The 17,483-nt window shown below is 48.3% G+C and overlaps 1 protein-coding gene across 1 annotated transcript; it reads left to right on the top strand.

Moving 5' to 3' along the window:
* Positions 1 to 4,011: 4,011 nt before the first annotated feature.
* Positions 4,012 to 17,465, top strand: SNX15 (sorting nexin 15). Its single transcript, XM_061164076.1, has 8 exons — positions 4,012 to 4,232; positions 9,452 to 9,487; positions 9,707 to 9,827; positions 12,500 to 12,615; positions 12,716 to 12,884; positions 13,199 to 13,342; positions 16,363 to 16,620; positions 16,908 to 17,465. Exons 1-8 carry the CDS (start codon positions 4,134 to 4,136, stop codon positions 17,000 to 17,002), a joined length of 1,038 nt encoding a protein of 345 aa, XP_061020059.1. The 5' UTR covers positions 4,012 to 4,133; the 3' UTR covers positions 17,003 to 17,465.
* Positions 17,466 to 17,483: the final 18 nt, after the last annotated feature.

Below are 17,483 nucleotides of genomic sequence, written 5' to 3'. Positions count from 1 at the left end.
GACGAAAAAGACATCATTTCAGTCAGAGGATTAACTGTCGCTGTGTCAAGGGAGTGGCAGAGAATTATAGAAGCAGGGGACAGGGCATTGGAATTCCATACGGAAGAGTTCAGGTGGGCTGCCCAGAGATGACGTGAAAGCTGAGAGTCAAGGATGAGTAGAAGTTTTCTGGCCAGAGGAAGGGGAGGGACAGTTTACTGTAGCAACTGCTACCCTCAGAGGTATGAATGAGAAAAAGGAAGGCACCCCCACGTCAGGGCTCTCGGCTTGGCGAACGGAACATGGGCTGAACCTCAGCCCCCAGCTTCCCACTGCAGCCAGGAATCTCTGCGCAGTGGACAACCCGCACGGCTGTGTGAGGCGGCGCTGGTTGAAGCAGAGGGGCTCACAGGACGAGGCCTGAAGAGCACGGGCTCTTGGGAAACGGGGAGGGGTGATGACTCCGGTGTAGGAGGATGTAGACATCTGTTGGGGTCCTTTAATGGACCGGGACCTGGCGGTCCAGAGTCAACGATAAGAAAGTGGAAGAGCCGGAGGGAGGGAGAGAGAGAAAGACACGGGGACCCAAGCTCTGATGGAGCAAAGGTGCTTTAATGATTTTTCTGTGAGTATATATAGGCTGTAGTATAAGAAATTTCTTTTGATAATGATAAAGATCAGAAAACCAAACGTACAGTAACCGTTACCAAGGGAACAAAGGATAATAATGGTCACAAGTTCAGGAGACAATCTATATCTCAAGAAAGGGGGGTGAGACTAAGCAGTTTTGTCGTAAAGAGAATATTTTACTAAAGGAGACCCAAGCCCATCTCACACAATGACCTCAGTCCTGAGAGCTGCGTGCAGTTCTTCTCACTTCTGGCAGAAGCTGATAAGGAACAGAGGATTTATGAGAAACAGCACGTAGGAATCCTCCCGTCAAACACTCCCTGACAGACATGAGGCCGGTTAGCTAACCAAGAGCAGGGCTGGGAAGGGAACTTCCCTTAAGGCTAACAGGCTCTCTTTGAGGCAGGGGCCAGGGTGGGAAAGGATGGGAAGAAACCGGGGGGACCCCAGGGTCCCCATCCTGGTGGCAGGATAAGTGGATATTTGTACAGGGTGCCCTGCTTGTAGTCCTTCCAGTGGGGACTTACTCTGCAGGGCTCTGTTTGAAGCACTTCTCACTTACATCACACTGAATTATAAGCCCAACCATATATGTGCCTGTTTATGTAGGAACAAAGCCTCCAGGAGGTCATGTGACTTACTCAAACCAGTCAGCTAGGAAGTAGAGGGGCTGGGATTTGAACCCAGCACACTGAGCCACTACACCCTGCTCACCATTTCGTGTTTGTTTCTCTGCTCAGAATTCCAGTGCCAGATGGAATTTGGCATAACATGTTTATGAGGGAAGGTAAGTTTTCCTAAGGGACAGGTGAGGAAGAGACACAGATTCACTGCTGAACTGGCATTAAGAGCCCTCCCTGGAGGGTGGAGACCTACCCAAATCTGGGCTCTGTTAGGATGAAAGAAGAGAAATGGATTTTGAGTGGACAACCTTGAAATATAAACTTGTCAGGACACCCCTGGTGGTCCAGTGGTTAAGAATCTGCCTTCCAGTGCAGAGGACGCAGGTTTGATCCCTGGTTGGGGAACTAAGATCTCACATGCTGTGAGGCGACTAAGCCCGGGTGCTGTAACTACTGAGCCCTCGCGCCTCAATGACAACCCCACGTGGCAAATAAAGACCTGACGCAGCCAAATAAAATAAGAATATAAGTACTTTTTTTAAGAGTATAAACTGTCCGTCACCATAGAAATTGAGAACCACCTGCCATGTCTTCTGTGCAAGACAGACACCATGTCCCATGCTCCCATCCCTATGGTGAGCAGACATACCCAGTCTCCAGAGCCGAACCCTGGCTCTGCCACTCATTGATGAAGAGCAAGTTGCTTAACCTCTCTGTGCCTCGGGGTCCCCACCTGGGTTAAAGATAGTGTCACCTACTTCCTAGGGTTGGGAGGAGAATCAGATGGGTGGAGTGTCTTATGTGTCATATGCACTGTAGGTCAGCTATAATTATCTTTATTTGAACCAGTAGGAGTTCAGGCAGATCCAATCAATGTGAATTCAGACATCCACTGATCTGGGTGAGTCAACCCAGTGTTCAAGCCCTCCTAGGGGCCCTTAGTAAGCAGCATCCTTTCATTCAAAGGTGAAGGTAACCATTCATGGTTAATGACAAATATTTCCCAGGCAAGAATACTGGAGGGCATGGGTTGCCATGCCCTTCTCCAGAGTATCTTGCTGACCAGGGATCAAACCTGGTCTCCCACATTTCGGGCAGATTCTTTACCATCTGAGCCATCAGGGATGTCCAGAGACAAATAAGAAAAATAACAAGGTTACAATCATCACAAGTCCTCTGAATGTGGAAGATGAGCTGCAGCAGAAAGTCTGCATCATGTGGTCAAGCTGACCCAGTGGGAATGTGGGGAGCAGACCCCCTTCCCCTGTGCATTTACAGCTTTTCCTTCTTCCCTGCCTTCTGAGAAGCCTCTTCTGTTCACTTCTACCAGTGACGGAACTCCTATGGAAGGAGGAAGGCCAGGGGCTAGGCTGACCTAGATGGGAAAGGTCTTAGATGGATAAAGAGGGCAGAAATGGGAGAATGGGGAGCTGCCGGGCAAGGGAGGGGAGGGAATGATGGGAAAGAAGGGGACTTGAAGCCAGGGCCCTGCCAAGAGAATTCTGAAAACCAGGTGTGTGTGTGTGTGTGTGTCTGTTAATCGCTCAGTCCTGTCTCGACTCTTTGTGACCCTATGGACTGTAGCCCACCAGGCTCTTCTGTCCGTGGGATTCTTGAGGCAAGAATACTGGAGTGGGGAGTCATTCCCTTCTCCAGGGGTCTTCCCAACCAAGAAAGGGGTCCTCAGAGGAGCCCTGTGTATGCTGTGAAAGGGGACACAACCCCATCCCAGGCCCCTCACAAACACCTCCGGCTGAACTACCCTGTTGCCACGCTCCCAAGAATCTGGTTTGGGAGTTTGCTTTGCGTTTCTGAAGTTATAGCACCCACTCATCTGAGTTCCAGTAAGAAGAGTGGCCACCTGTGCTACTCCAGGCTTCACAGCCTGGTGGTGATGGGATCAGTCAGGGTCCTGGGTGCGCTGTCCAGACACAGATCACTGCCTTCAGCAGAAAGAACCTTTCTTGGACAGATACTGGGAACTCAGGGCATCTCGATGGAGATTGAACAGCTCCAAAGGCTGGGCAGCCAAACCCACAGCCGACGCTGTACTCTAGGAACAACGTTGTCCCCTCACCAGGCACTGTGCCTGTCCCTCACTCAAGAGTCAAGGCTTTCAGGAGGGAGTCCCTGACCCCCAGTTGGAGCCTGGGGCAAGGAAAGGAGCTAGCACCTTTGTATTCTGAGCTAAGAGGCTGGAGGGCTGCACATACTAGCGAACTACCTCCAAAGATCTGGTTCTATGGTGCTAACAGAGGCAGGGGTGAATGGTGGACAGACCCACAAAGGAAAAAGAGAAACATCCACTGCAGTAGATTCTATATCAACATCCCCATTCTAGAGATGAGAAGCTGTAGCTCGAGTAGTTAAGGGAAACTCTTGTAGTTAGTAAGGCGTGTGACTTCAGAACCCATGTCACCATTGTACTTCTCTGGAGTTCTTTATGTTCCCCTACCTACAGAAAACGTGAATTTAGCGAATCCTAGGGAAGGAGACAGGGAAATAATTTGCCAGTCTGGCACATATTGAACACAATAAAATTTGGGGGAATGGATGAAAGAAGGGAATTGGGAAGCAAAGAAGTCATTTGGCGATATGTGATGAGGGTTTACCATCGCATGGGGTGGGCTTATCTCTAAGCAGACCTGAGTGATCCAGTTTCCCCAATCCTTCCCCGAATCACTTGGTTCCTGCTTTACCAACCATCGAGAACTTTTTAGACGCTCCCTTGGCCAAGCGCCTGGCCGAGAATTGCACTGTCACTTGCGACCAGCTCCCTGGGCCGTAGGATGAAGGGCGCAGGCCCGGGCGAGGCGGCGACTGGGAAGACAGAACTGGAGGGGCGGGGGCGGCGTGGAGGAGGCGGAGGCCGGCTGTCAGCTCCGCTCCAATTTGTTTGCCATGTCCCGGCAGGCGAAAGACGACTTCCTGCGACACTACACAGTCTCCGACCCCCGGACCCACCCCAAGGGCTACACTGAATACAAAGTGACGGCGCAGGTAGGGTGGGGCCCAGCGGGAACTTTACCCTTTTAACAAGAGCGGGGCCGTGTTTTACTTTAAGGCAAGACGCTGCTGGAAGCTCCCGTTTTAGACGACAGAATGGATTTCCCCTTTAAGGGGGGGGGGGGTGGTTAACCGGCTTTAGTTTACTTCTTTAGCCATCAAGGGGCGGGGCCACAGGAGGGCGCTGCTCTTTTAAAAGGGCGTGCCGGCAGTTCCCAGACAGCGAGGTGTGGGTGTCCACGCCCAATGCGAGGTAGCTTGGCGTCAGGCTGTAAATTTCTTTAAGTTAACCTGAAAACTCTGGCTCAGCCCAAATATTGATTAGGTCTCCAGTCTCTTGGAGTAAGTTTCGTCTATTGGTTTGTTTCATCTTTATATGAAAACTCTTTAAGGAGTTGAATTACTTTAATTTTTTTCAAAAAATTATGCCTGTGTATGACTAAAAATTCATACACTTCAAAAGAAGTAAAGGAATAAGCCTCTTCACAGACACAACAGGAAGTCAGTAGATTAAGAGGAAAGTTGATATATGTAGTGATAACGTTATAAGTGTATGGAGACAGAGGATATCATGAAAGGAATTAAAAATAGAAACAGTATAACATTATCTGTAGAATGACATACAAGAACTAATTGGGGAAGATTTTTCACTGTAAATGTTTTTGTATTTTTACAGTTTTGAAGTAGGCAACTATTAAACTAGTGCATTAATAGCTATTAAAGTAAAGCAGAAATGTAAAGACTTCTGAAATGATTTAAATGCAGAATCCTAGATGTTTAAAATGGTCTTTCCTCAAATCTTTTGTGTCATTCCTGTATCTAAAAAATGCAAATATTAAAAAAAATTACAAAATGAAAATAAAAAGATAATCCCAAGACAGATATCATATGGTATCACTTATGTCTGGAATCTAAAAAAATTATACAAATCAACTTATTTAAAAATGAACAGACTGACAGACAACAAACATGGTTACCATAAGGAAAGGGGGGTGGGGAATAAATTAGGAGTTTGGAATTAGCAGATACAAACTACTATATATAAGATAGATTAGGGCTTCCCTGGTGGTCTAGTGGTTAAGAATCTGCCTCCCAAAGCAGGGGACAAGTTCGATCCCTGATCCGGGAACATGCCACATGCCACAAAGCAGCTGCTAGTGCTCCACTGAGCCTGTGTGCCCTAGAGACCATGCTCTGCAATGAAAGAAGCCTGCGCACCACAGCTGGAGTAACCCCTACTCTCCAAAACTAGAGAAAGTCCACACCCAGCAAGGGAGACCCAGTGTAACCAAAAATAAATAAATAAATCTTTTTTTTAAAAAAAGGATGAGCAACAAGGCCCTACTGTATAGCACAGGGAACTATAGGCAGTACCTTTTTTTTTTTTTTTTTGCCTCACCCCCAGGCATGTGGGGTCTTAGTTCCCTGACCAGGGATCAAACCCATGCCCTTTGCAATAGAAGCCTGGCGTCTTAACCACTGGACTGCCAGGAAAGTCCCTATAGTTGATATCTTGCAATAAGAAGTATTAGTTACTCAGTTGTGTCTGACCCTTTGTTACCCCATGGACTATAGCCCGCCAAGCTCCCCTGTCCATGGAATTCTCCAGGCAAGAATACTAAAATGGGTTGCCATTTTGTTCTCCGGGGATCTTCCCCAGCCAGGGATCAAGCCCGGGTCTCCTGCATTGCAGACACATTCTTTACCGTCTGAGCCACCAGGATCCCATCTTGTAATAAACTAATAAACTCTAATGGAAAAGAATCTGAAAAAGATTATTTATGTATGTGTATATACCTGAATATTGTAAATCAACTATCTCAGTTCAGTCAGTTAGTCAGGTCTGACTCTTTGCGACCCCATGGACTGCAGCTTGCCAGGCTTCCCTGTCCATCACCAACTCCTGGAACCTACTCAAACTCATGTCCATCGAGTTGGTGATGCCATCCAACCATCTTATCCTCTGTTGTCCCCTTCTCCTCCCGCTTTCAATCTTTCCCAGCATCAGGGTCTTTTCCAGTGAATCGGTTCTTCACATCAGATGGCCAAAGTATTGGAGCTTCTGCTTCAGCATGACTCCTTCCAGTGAATATTCAGTACTGATTTCCTTTAGGATTGACTGGTTAAATCTCCTTGCAGTCCAAGGGACTGTCAAGAATCTTCTCCAATACCACAGTTCAAAAATAAGTTCAAAATCAACTATAATTCAATAATAAATAAGAGTTGAAAAAAAGAGTCCCTGGGCATTGCTGGGTCATTTGCTGGGCATATGTGTAACTTTTCCTAGTAATTGCCAGTTTTCCAAAGTAGTTGTACCCTTTTATACTCTCATTCTCACCAACACTTGATATCATCAGCATCTTTCATTTTAACCATTCTTGGTGGGTGTGTAGTATTTCACTGGGATATTAAAATTTGCATTTCTCTTATGACTAATGAGCATATTTTCATTATCTTTTTGGTCATTCAAACATCTTTTGTGGGAGTTGCCTGTTAAGTATTTTGTCCATTTTGTAAAGTTGGGTTGTTTGTCTTTTTGATATTGATTTACAGAAAGTTCTTTTTTTATTTACTATTTTCTATACTTTGTTTCCAACAATTCTTACATGAACTGCAAGATTTCCCCTTCTTGTTTGTTTGGTTTTTGTATTAATTTTATTGAAGTATAGTTGATTTACAATGTTGTGCTAGTTTCAGGTGTTCAGCAAAGTGATTCGGCTATACAGATACATATATTCTTTCTTTTTTAGGTTCTTTTCTCTTTTAGTCTATCACAGAATATTGAGTAGAGTTCCCTGTGCTAAACAGTATGTCCTTGTCGGTTATCTATCTTATATATAGTAGTGTGTGTATGTTCATCCTAAGCTCCTGATTTATTCCCCTATTTCCCCTTGAGTAACCACAAGTTTGTTTTCCATATCTGTAAGTCTATTTCTGTTTTGTAAATAAGTCCATTTGCATCTTTTAAAAAAATTAGATTCCACATATGAGTGATGTCATATAATATTTGCCTTTCTCTGACTTACTTCACTTGGTATGATCATCTTTCGGTTCACCCATGTTACTGCAAATGGCGTTATTTCGTTCTTTTTTATAGCTGAGTTATAGTCTGTGTATATATGTACCTACAGGAATTCTTTTGGCTTCCCTGGTGGCTTAGTAGTAAGGAATCCTGCCAATGTAGGACATATAGGTTCAATCTCTGGGTTGGGAACATCCCTTGGGGAAGGAAATGGCAACCCACTACAGTATTGTTGCCTGGGAAATCCCATGGACAGAGAAGCCTGTGGGTTACAGTCCATGGGGTTGCTAAGAGTCAGACACAGCTTGAGTGACTGAGCGCACACACGGGGAGTTCTTTATATATTCTGGAAAGGAGTCCTTTGACAGGTACATATTCCACAATGGTTTTTCAATATAGTTTCTTTTACCCAAAATATTTTAGGCAAGCCTGTTGTAAAAAGCAAAGGCCAGGGTTTCAATGCTAGCAGTCCCCCCACAGGTCACGAGCCCTCTCTAGGCCTCCCATTTCCTCATCTTTTAAATGGGCATGTGAATCATACCTGCCTCCCTGGGATGTAAAATAATGAACTGGAGATGTTTGGAAACTGTCAGAGTTACTTCAAGCTGTAGGGTGTTCTTTTTTAATTCTTATGAGCAAGCCCTAATGAAAACGGAGTCTTTTTCCCATGTCAGACACCAGTCTGCTCTTCACAACCCCAGTAAGGTTTCTTCCGTGTTCAGGAGTGTTCACTTCCATGTCCAGGAGCATTCACCCACAGAGGCTTCCTCCTTGAATGGAGGGGTGGCTCCTGGGACAGAACCTCATTCTTTAGAGAACTTGGAGGTCTTTGGTTTCAGAAAGAAATGCAGGGACTTACCCTCTGAAGGAAATGAGATAAAAGCTGGGTTGAGGATGGAGTCCTCTAGACGGGTTTTAGGGATCCTCCCATTCTGAGACTGGCTGGGACCTGGGACCCTGTACTGGCGTACTTACACTTGCACCTAGACAAACAGAATACAAAGAAACTATAAGGGTGGGACTTCCCACACTGGTGGCCTAGTTGCTAAGACTCCACACTTCCAGTGCAGGGGGCCCAGGTTCAATCCCTGGTCAGGGATTTAGGTCCCACATGCAGCAACTAACTAAGAGTCCGCATGCCACACCTAAAGGATTCCATGTGCTGCAACTAAGACCTGCTGCAGCCAAGTAAATACATACATAAACAGAAAAGTGTGTGTTGGCTGCTCAGTCATGTCCAACTCTCTGCGTCCTCGTGGACTGTAGCCCGCCAGTTCCTCTGTCCATGGAATTCTCCTGGCAAGAATACTGGAGTGGATAGCCACTCCCTTCTCCAGGGGATCCTCCTGAGCCAGGGACCAAACCCGGGTCTCCTGCATTGCAGGCAGATTCTTTCTTATCTGTGTCACCAGGGAAGCCCAAATAGACAGATACTTTTTAAAAAGAAAGAAACTGGATGGGATGGGGAGGGAGGTGGCAGGGGTGATCAGGATGGGGAACACATGTAAATCCATGGCTGATTCATGTCAATGTAAGGCAAAAATCACTACAATATTGTAAAGTAATTAGCCTCCAACTAATAAAAATAAATGAAAAAATAAAAAATAAATAGAAAGAAACTATCAGGGACTCAAAACAACTGCCTGCATGATAAGTCTAGGCAGTTGTGAACTGTGAGATACAATAAGGTCACAACCTACTGCCGCTTCAGAGGCGCCTGGCGCAAACGCAGGGCACTGTGCGTGGTCCCTGCACACTGAACCACCAAGGGGATGAGCTGATCACTCAAGCCACCCCTCGGGCCCAGACCACTGATCCGCCCCCACCCTCGCCCCATTTAAGGAACCAGCCAGCCCTCGGAGAGAGCAACTAAGGGTACCTGTCACTTGTTTTCCACCCGTTGTGCTGCATTTGGGTCCCATTAAAGCCTTGCCTGATTTTCTCAGCCAGCCACATCAGTTTCTATTGATTAAAGAGTCCAAAGACCCAGGTCGGTAACAGTTTGACAGATGAAGAAACTAAGGTACGTGGTACAAAAACTTCTCAAAGTTATACTCAAGGCCTTAAACCAGGACCCCTTGATACCACTGGCTGAAGGGCTCTGCTCTTCTGAAGGGGGCTGGGAGGTAGCTGGGCCATCTTTTACAGGCGATGGATGTCAGTCTCACCGGTTCTTGCCTTTCTTCCTCAGTTCATCTCAAAGAAGGACCCAGAGGATGTCAAAGAGGTGAGCCTCATGGGAGGAAGGGGACCATCTCCCGATTCCAGATCTGAAAACAGTGAAGGGACACTGGTAACTGTACAGAAGACCAGCCCCTCTTTCTCCCTGGCTCTGGGAGGAGGGGGTGCTGTGCCCTAATGCACACACAGCCTGGAGCCAGGCTGGGGGTGAGGAAGGCCGCTTCCCACCATTGCTCAGCCCAGTCAAGTCACGTGTCCCTCTTAGGTGGTGGTCTGGAAGCGGTACAGTGACTTTCGAAAGCTGCATGGAGACCTGGCCTACACCCACCGCAACCTCTTCCGCCGCCTCGAGGAGTTCCCAGCCTTTCCCCGCGCCCAGGTGTTTGGTGAGCCTTGATTTAGGCATTCAGGCCAAAGATGGAGGGAGCATTGAGCAAAGGGGACACTTGCTGCTGAGGGCTGGATGGAGGGGATCTGAAACTCCTGGCAAAGACGTGTTTCAGACCACTGGAAGGGCCCTTGTGTGTGTGCGCGCTGAGTCACTTCAGTTGTATCCGACTCTTTGCGACCTCATAGACTGAAGCCTGCCAGGCTCCTCTGTCCATGGGATTCTCCAGGCAAGAATACTGGAGTGGGTTGCCGTGCCCTCCTCCAGGGAGGGCATTCCTGACCCAGGCATCATTAGAGACGGTCTCATCTTACACATGGGGAAATGGCTCTGCCCTTGTTGTGTATCGAGCCCTTTAATATTAATTCCTGTCCTCATTAGCCCCATTTTCAAGATGAGGAAACTGAGGCTCAGGATGAAGGGGCTTGAGCTGGAACTCCAAGCCACAAGCTGGTGTTTCTTCTAGACCTGCACTTGTCCAGAAAGAGCAGCCATGAACCACCTGTGGCTGAGGGGCACCAGACTTGTGGCTCGTCTGGACTGAGATGTGTTGTACAGGCAGAATACACTGAAAAATCAATGTAAACTATCTCAGTAGTTGATATATTGATTATATGTTCAAATGAGACTATTTTGGATATACTGGGTTAAGTAGAATATATAATTAAAATTTAATCTGTTTCTTTTTATTTTTTTTTAAATGCAGCTCCTAGAAAATTGTAAATTACTTATGAGGCTCATATATTATATTTCTCCTAGACAGGGCTGGTCTGTTACTTGTGTCTCTGGACTCACAGGAGATGTTCTTTTGTAGCAAGGTGAAAGGTCCTCGCTAGCAAATTATGCCAGGCAGTGGGATAACTCCCCCTGGCAGCACGATAACTAGCGCAGAGTTAAATAACTCTACATGATGCCTGGAACAGAACAGAGAAGCTGTAAACATGGGGCTACTTTCTGTGTGACCTTGGGCAAGTCACTTCTCCTCTCTGAGTCTTACTTTCCTCCCTAATACATCAAAACCTGCCGGGGTCCAGCCTCGGCAGGATCCAGGGGGTACCCTCAGGATGAACGGCGTCGGCGAGAGATAGAAGACATATGAGACCAGCCTTGATAGGGCCAAGTCTGTGAGGGAGAGAGAGAGAAAGAGAGAAAGAGAGTGACCAGATGGGGGATGCAGCAGAGTCTGGCCATGCTTTATTTTTTACCGTAGCTTTTATACCCTAAGTTAGTACATTTCTAAGGGGAAGATAGTTTAACATTACATCAGCTTGTCCTTCATGAAACCAGGGTGTTTTCTGCATACTTCTTTGTTTATGAGGGTCTTGTACATTATCTTCTGGCCTTGGGGCCTATTAACATTTTATGCAGGTCAGGTGAATGTAAACCTATTTTCTGTTTCTATGGTGACCTTAACTGAAAGGTAGCAGTCTCATAGGGCAACAGTACAGAGTAGAAGTATAACCTTGTTAACACAAAAATTAATCCTTCTGCAGAAGTTGTCAGTTGCATTTATCTAAGAAGTTTACCCCACACAGACTCTGCGGCTTTAGTGAGGCAGCCTCTGCCTAGCACTCCTGGCTGACAATTAGCAACCATCTCATTGTTACCACACTAGGGCTAAGTTCTTATTTCTCTAGATCTTCAACTATATTAACAATGGTTTCTATAACACAACCGTAGCACATTAAAAGCAAAAACTTAGCAAGCAAAACACAGCAAGCAAACGTCAACCCAATAACCACCTTTAGAATACTTTTTCTTATGTTTTCTTAATAGGGCTTCCTCACTCCCTGAAGGGCTCTATGTCTATTGGGGCCTTTATATGATCAGGTTCTTTATGCTATTTTATGATTAGGGTATTATGAGCAATCATGCATATTAGTACCAAGGGCAATAACGTATTTGCCAAACAAACTAAAACTAAAATACCAACAAAGGAGTTTAAATTAAAACACTCCTTTCACTCTGGATAATCTCATAAAATACCACCACCGGGAAACTTATTGATTAAAGTTCTAAATTGATTCTTATTTGGAAAGAGATCGGGGAAGGCCTTCTGCCTGTGTCACAGAAATTAGGGAGTAGTCTATTGAAGCAAGCATCAGAAAGACAGATATCATCTTTAAGGTGGGTGCCGGGGGCAGCTTTTCGAAACCCCTGAAAACCTGATCTGCCTTGCCTGTCAGGCTTTCTCCTCGTGACCTTGTCATTGGTGGGATCTCGTGAGCTGGCGTTTTTGAAACCCCTGAAAACCTGATCCGCCTTGCCTGTCAGGTTTTCTCCCTCATGACCTTGTCATGGGTGGGATCTCGTGCGCCGGCTCCCGGCAGAAACCATCTGAAATTATTTGTTTCTTGTTGGTTGCCTGCTTCGCCCTGTCTAGGATGTAATAACCATGAGGGCAGAGACCTCACTTCGCTCTCATTCGCCTCCTGAACTAACCACATAGTAGGTGCTCCATACTCATCCGGTAAATGGATGAATAGGGAGATAGGTCCCTCTTTGCGAGACCCTCACCCCAGGCAGAGCCAAGGAAGATTTCTGAGAGAATGGGGTGGGGGCCAGTGGGCTGCTCAGATCCTCTCAGGCAGGACCAGGAAAAGCGGCCTGGAGGCCAGAAGTCCCCATGGGTCACTGTTGTCTTCTTGTCCCTTGTCCTGGTGGGTGCAGGCCGGTTTGAAGCCTCGGTGATTGAGGAGCGGCGAAAGGGGGCTGAGGACCTGCTTCGCTTCACTGTGCACATCCCCGCGCTCAACAACAGCCCCCAACTCAAGGAGTTCTTCCGGGTATGTGCACCTGCTCTTCCCTGGTCCTCAGCACCTGGGAAGCTTACCTGCCCGCACGCCGTCCCCTGTGACTCCCCCGGCTGGTCTTTCTCTTGTGCAGGGTGGGGAGGTGACTCGGCCCTCCGAGGTGTCCAGAGACCTGCACATCCTTCCCCCGCCCCTGATTCCCACACCACCGCCCGACGAGCCCCGGGCCCAGCCGCATGAGACTTGGTTGTCGCAGCCACTTCCTGCAGAGAGAAGGGGCCTTGAGGAGTTGGAGGTGCCAGGTATGTGGGGCGGGAGAGCGAGCCAGGGCTAGGGGGTCCAGAGCCTGTATGTTTGGGGAGTGGGAACCACTCCCTCCTCAGTGAAAAGCCGTTCCCCGACTCCTCTACCGCCATCCTGCTGAGGAACTCTGCACAGGTCATTTTCCTTTTCAGGGCTATAGTTTGTTAATCTGTATAATGGGAACAAACCTTAAGAATGGATTTGTCTATGCCCATGGTTGCTGCAAGGCTTCAGCGAGCGGGTAATGACATTTTGAAAGCTGGGAAATAATAATAAAAGCAGACATGAATGACCCCACTGATCTATTCCTCAGCGGACCCGCCACCATCCAGCCCTGCTCAGGAGGCCTTGGATCTCCTCTTTAACTGTGGGAGCACCGAGGAGGCATCCAGTTCCCCTGCCCGAGGCCCCCTCACCGAGGCTGAGCTTGCCCTGTTTGACCCCTTCTCCAAGGAAGGTAACAAGTTGGGATGAGTCGGGTGGGGGTAGGGTGAGGGGATGGAGCTGGGCAGGAGGTCCTTACCTGTAGGGAGGCAAAGGGAGCCATAGCCACCAGCTGCACCTTCCTGTGTAAATCAGAGAAAGGTGCCCCACTGTGGGTGAAAGGCAGCTTTGATGAGAAGTAGAAGCAGTGCCCCTTCCCAAGGAAGGTGTTGGAGAAGACTCTTGAGAGTCCCTTGGACTGCAAGGAGATCCATCCAGTCAATCTTAAAGGAAATCAGTCCTGAATATTCATTGGAAGGACTGATGCTGAAACTGAAACTCCAATACTTTGGCCACCTGATGCGAAGAACTGACTCATTGGAAAAGACCCTGATGCTGGGAAGGATTGAAGGCAGGAGGAGAAGGGGACGACAGAGGATGAGATGGTTGGATGGCATCACCGATGCGATGGACATGAGTTTGAGTAAGCTCTGGGAGTTGGTGATGGACAGGGAAGCCTGGCATGCTGCAGTCTATGGGGTCGCAAAGAGTCGGACACGACTGAGCGACTGAACTGAATTGAACTGAACTGCCCCTTCCCATGGAGAAGGCAATGGCACCCACTCCAGTACTCTTGCCTGGAAAATCCCATGGATGGAGGAGCCTGGTAGGCTGCGGTCCATGGGGTCGCTAAGAGTCGGACACGACTGAGTGACTTCACTTTCACTTTTCACTTTCACACATTGGAGAAGGAAATGGCAACCCACGCCAGTGTTCTTGCCTGGAGAATCCCAGGGACGGGGGAGCCTGGTGGGCTGCCATCTGTGGGATCACACAGAGTCGGACACGACCGAAGTGACTTAGCAGCAGCAGCAGCCCCTTCCCAGGTGCTTTTGCTGCCCTGGCCAGCTGGGTAGCCCAGCACAGTGAGCAACTGTCGAGGAAGTGAGCCACTTCCCACTGTGGATCCCCTCCCTGAGAACGCTTTGAAACCAGCAGGGTGTCACACTGCCCTGAGAGGGCCTGACTTCTTTCACTTGGAGCCCGAGGTGGAGGTTTCCTGGCTGGCTCAGGGTCTGGCTGTAGATCCTGAAGGCTATAGATCCTGTCGGTGAAGGGCAGTGAGGTCTGGGCTCCAAGGACAGCAGAGGAAGCCCCTGGGGCAGCCTCTGGTGTGTGAGGGTACCAGACGTGGAAGGCCCCCCACCCCACCCCACGGAGGCCCTGGTCCTGAGCTCCTTGTCAGATCAGGAGCTTGACAATCCCTGGCTCTGAGACTCAGGATCTTTTCATTTTAAAATTCTCTGAATTTATGCTGTTACTGCAGCTCGGGTGTTGAAGTGGTTGATTGCACTTCGGGTCATCATGACAGTTTCATTTTGGCTTCCTCAGCTGTCTTTTTCAGCCTATTTTGTTGGCTTCCCTTCTTTACCCTTTGGTGACCTCTTGGGCAGGCCCTTAGCTTTCTGATCATTTCAGGCACTTGAGTTCTCTCACTCTGAGGTCCGATCCAAATCAGGACCTCAAGTCTTTCATCCAGTTTTCAGCCTTACCCTGTACCTCCCCCCGCAACTCGGGCCTGATTGGTGGCTGGGCCCCTGGCCATGGTAACCAGGGTGTGAGGAATGTCCCTTGGAGGAGAAAGGCAGGGGTGATATCACCATGGCTGATGAACCTGGCTACAGAGAGGCAGGATCCAGGCACTCTGCCTGGCCCCAGCCAAGCCTCCTGGGGTGCCCAGTGCCCAGGTGCTTGGGCAAGAGCCTGGCAAGACTCTTCAAAGGCAGCTCCCATAAGATATTCCCTCGACCCATGGAAAAACTCCTAAATCCTCGCCCCCACCAAGCTGGAAGGGCACTTTGCTCAGATGCTGCCTCCTGTCCTTGCCCCACTTTGTAGGGTCTTCCAGCCAACCTTTTACCATCAGAATTCTCCAGGTGAGGAGCTGGCACTCATCTCTCTCTCTTCATCACATACACCAGGCTCTTGAACTCAAGTACTAGGGTGTCCCAAGATCTCTTCTGTCTTCTGCTTCATGAGCAACACAGGAAGGGCTATAGTCCAACTGGAAAGTGAAATGTCACCTTACCTTCCTATAAGGCCCCTGGTCTCCACATGGGGTCCCTCTGATGGGGCTCTAGAGAGGCCTACCCTTCCCTCTCCAGGCCAGTGGTGTGCAGTGGTGGTTCCTAGTCCTGTACTTCCCTTTAAAGGCCTTTTCATCCAAGGTTCACCAGATTGCTAGCCTTCTTTTGTGGAATCTACAGAGGGAATCTTTCATCATCTCCTTGCCAGTCCTAGAGGATATATGAGCCCTTCTGTCTGGAATGTGTGAATACCTTCCACCCACTTCTTCCCATTTGGGGCCTCAGCTGAAATTGAAAGACTAAAAAGCCTGGAGGTTCTCTGGATCCATCATTCTAAGATTCCAAAGCTTGGAGCATTTCTACCCTTGACCTGGCATGCTTGGCCTAGCATCCTTCAATTAAACTTTGTGGAGGAAATTCTTGAATTTGTTGTAGTCAGGAGGGAAGTAGAACCAGTGACCCAGAGCTTGCAAATTAATGTTAATGATGACTCACCTGCAATGCAGGAGACACAGGACACCCGGATTTGATCTGTGGGTTGGGAAGATCCCCTGGAGTAGGAAATGGCAACCCACTTCAGTATTCTTGCCTGGAAAATCCCATGGACAGAGGAGCCTGGCAGGGCTACAGTCCATGGGGTCTCAAAAGTGTCAGACGCAACTGAGCATGCATGCACACAAAGAAAGTATTAGGCTACGTTGTACATGTGAAACTCATATAATATTGTAAAACAACTATATCTCACTATAAACAAAGAATTAGGGAAGTAAGACAATTTTTACAAAAGCACACAAACTCCACCAACCAAATAGATCATGGCTAGTGTGCTATGCACAAGTGGCTTTTGGATTGCTCAGGCACTGAGAAACCCAGGACAGGTTGGTGGGCCAGAGAGGTCTGGTGTTGGGCAGCAGGCCCAGGGAAAAGGAAGGCCAGTCTGACCTGAGTCCGCCATATCTGATTACAGAAGGTGCAGGACCCAGTCCTACCCACATAGGGGAGCTGGCAGCGTTGGAGGCAGAATCTGGAAGACTGGACCAGGAACCCTGGGAGCCAGGTGGACAAGCAGAGGAAGACGACGAGGAAGGAGAGCCTGCCCCTGCCTATCTGAGCCAAGCCACAAAACTCATCACCCAGGCCCTACGGGACGAGAAGGCAGGCGCCTACCCTGCCGCTTTGCAGGGCTACCGGGATGGCGTGCACATCCTGCTCCAGGGAGTTCCTGGTGAGCAAGACTGGAGGCTGGAGGGTCAGGCCTGGGATCTTGGATGGTGCAGTGAAGGGAAAGGAAAGTGGAAAACAAGGATCAGAATTGCTCTTCACTGACCAATTGTGTAACCTTGGGCTGCTGCTTTATCTCTTGTGGCCTCAGTTTTCTTATTTGTAAAATGGGGAGCATATATCAGACTCCCAAGGAACAGGGAAAGACACATGGTGATGCTCTGTGGACAGTAAGGAGCTAGACCAGGGGTTCTGAATCCAGGTACCCGCTGAGCCATTCTGTCTTCCCAGGTGACCCATCACCTGCCCGCCGAGAGGGTGTGAAGAAGAAGGCGGCCGAGTACCTGAAGCGGGCAGAGGAAATCCTGCACCTGCATCTGCCCTAACTCCCACCCCGAAATGGGAGTGGACCTGTTCCCAGGACTCTGGCTCCAGCACTGCCAGCCACCCTCTTCTCTCCCTGGTGCCTGATCACATGGTCCTATAACTGGCCATTCCTGTATGTAACTGGACCAGGAATGAGAAAAATAATGAATTCTCAGCTCCCTGACCACACCTGCCACCTTGGAATCAGGGACTCACATGTCTGAGCCTGCCTGTCTCTATCTTGATATGGGAGGCTGCAGCTCTGGTCCGTAAGCCATCTGTTATCCATCTAGAACCGGGGTCTGCAAACTACTGCCCACAGCTGGATATGCCCCATTGCCTTTTTTTATAAGGCCCATGAACTAGAAGAGTTTTTACTTTTTTTTAATAGTTGAAAAAATCCAAAATAATAATATTCTGTGACAGGTGAAAATTATAATGAAATTATAAGTGTCTAAAAAATAAAAGTTTATTGGAACACAACCAGGCTTTTTCATTTAA

This window comes from Dama dama, chromosome 2 (genome assembly GCF_033118175.1).
Source record: "Dama dama isolate Ldn47 chromosome 2, ASM3311817v1, whole genome shotgun sequence".
Taxonomy (NCBI): domain Eukaryota; kingdom Metazoa; phylum Chordata; class Mammalia; order Artiodactyla; family Cervidae; genus Dama; species Dama dama.
The sequence above is the reverse complement of the archived record's forward strand: the minus strand, read 5'-3'. Positions and strand labels throughout refer to the sequence as shown.

Coding starts and splice junctions, on each gene's coding strand:
- SNX15 (XM_061164076.1), top strand. CDS start 4,134: ATGTCCCGGCAGGCGAAAGACGACTTCCTGCGACACTACACAGTCTCC. Junction 12,885..13,198: donor TGAGGAGTTGGAGGTGCCAG/GTATGTGGGGCG, acceptor TCTATTCCTCAG/CGGACCCGCCACCATCCAGC. Junction 13,343..16,362: donor TGACCCCTTCTCCAAGGAAG/GTAACAAGTTGG, acceptor ATCTGATTACAG/AAGGTGCAGGACCCAGTCCT.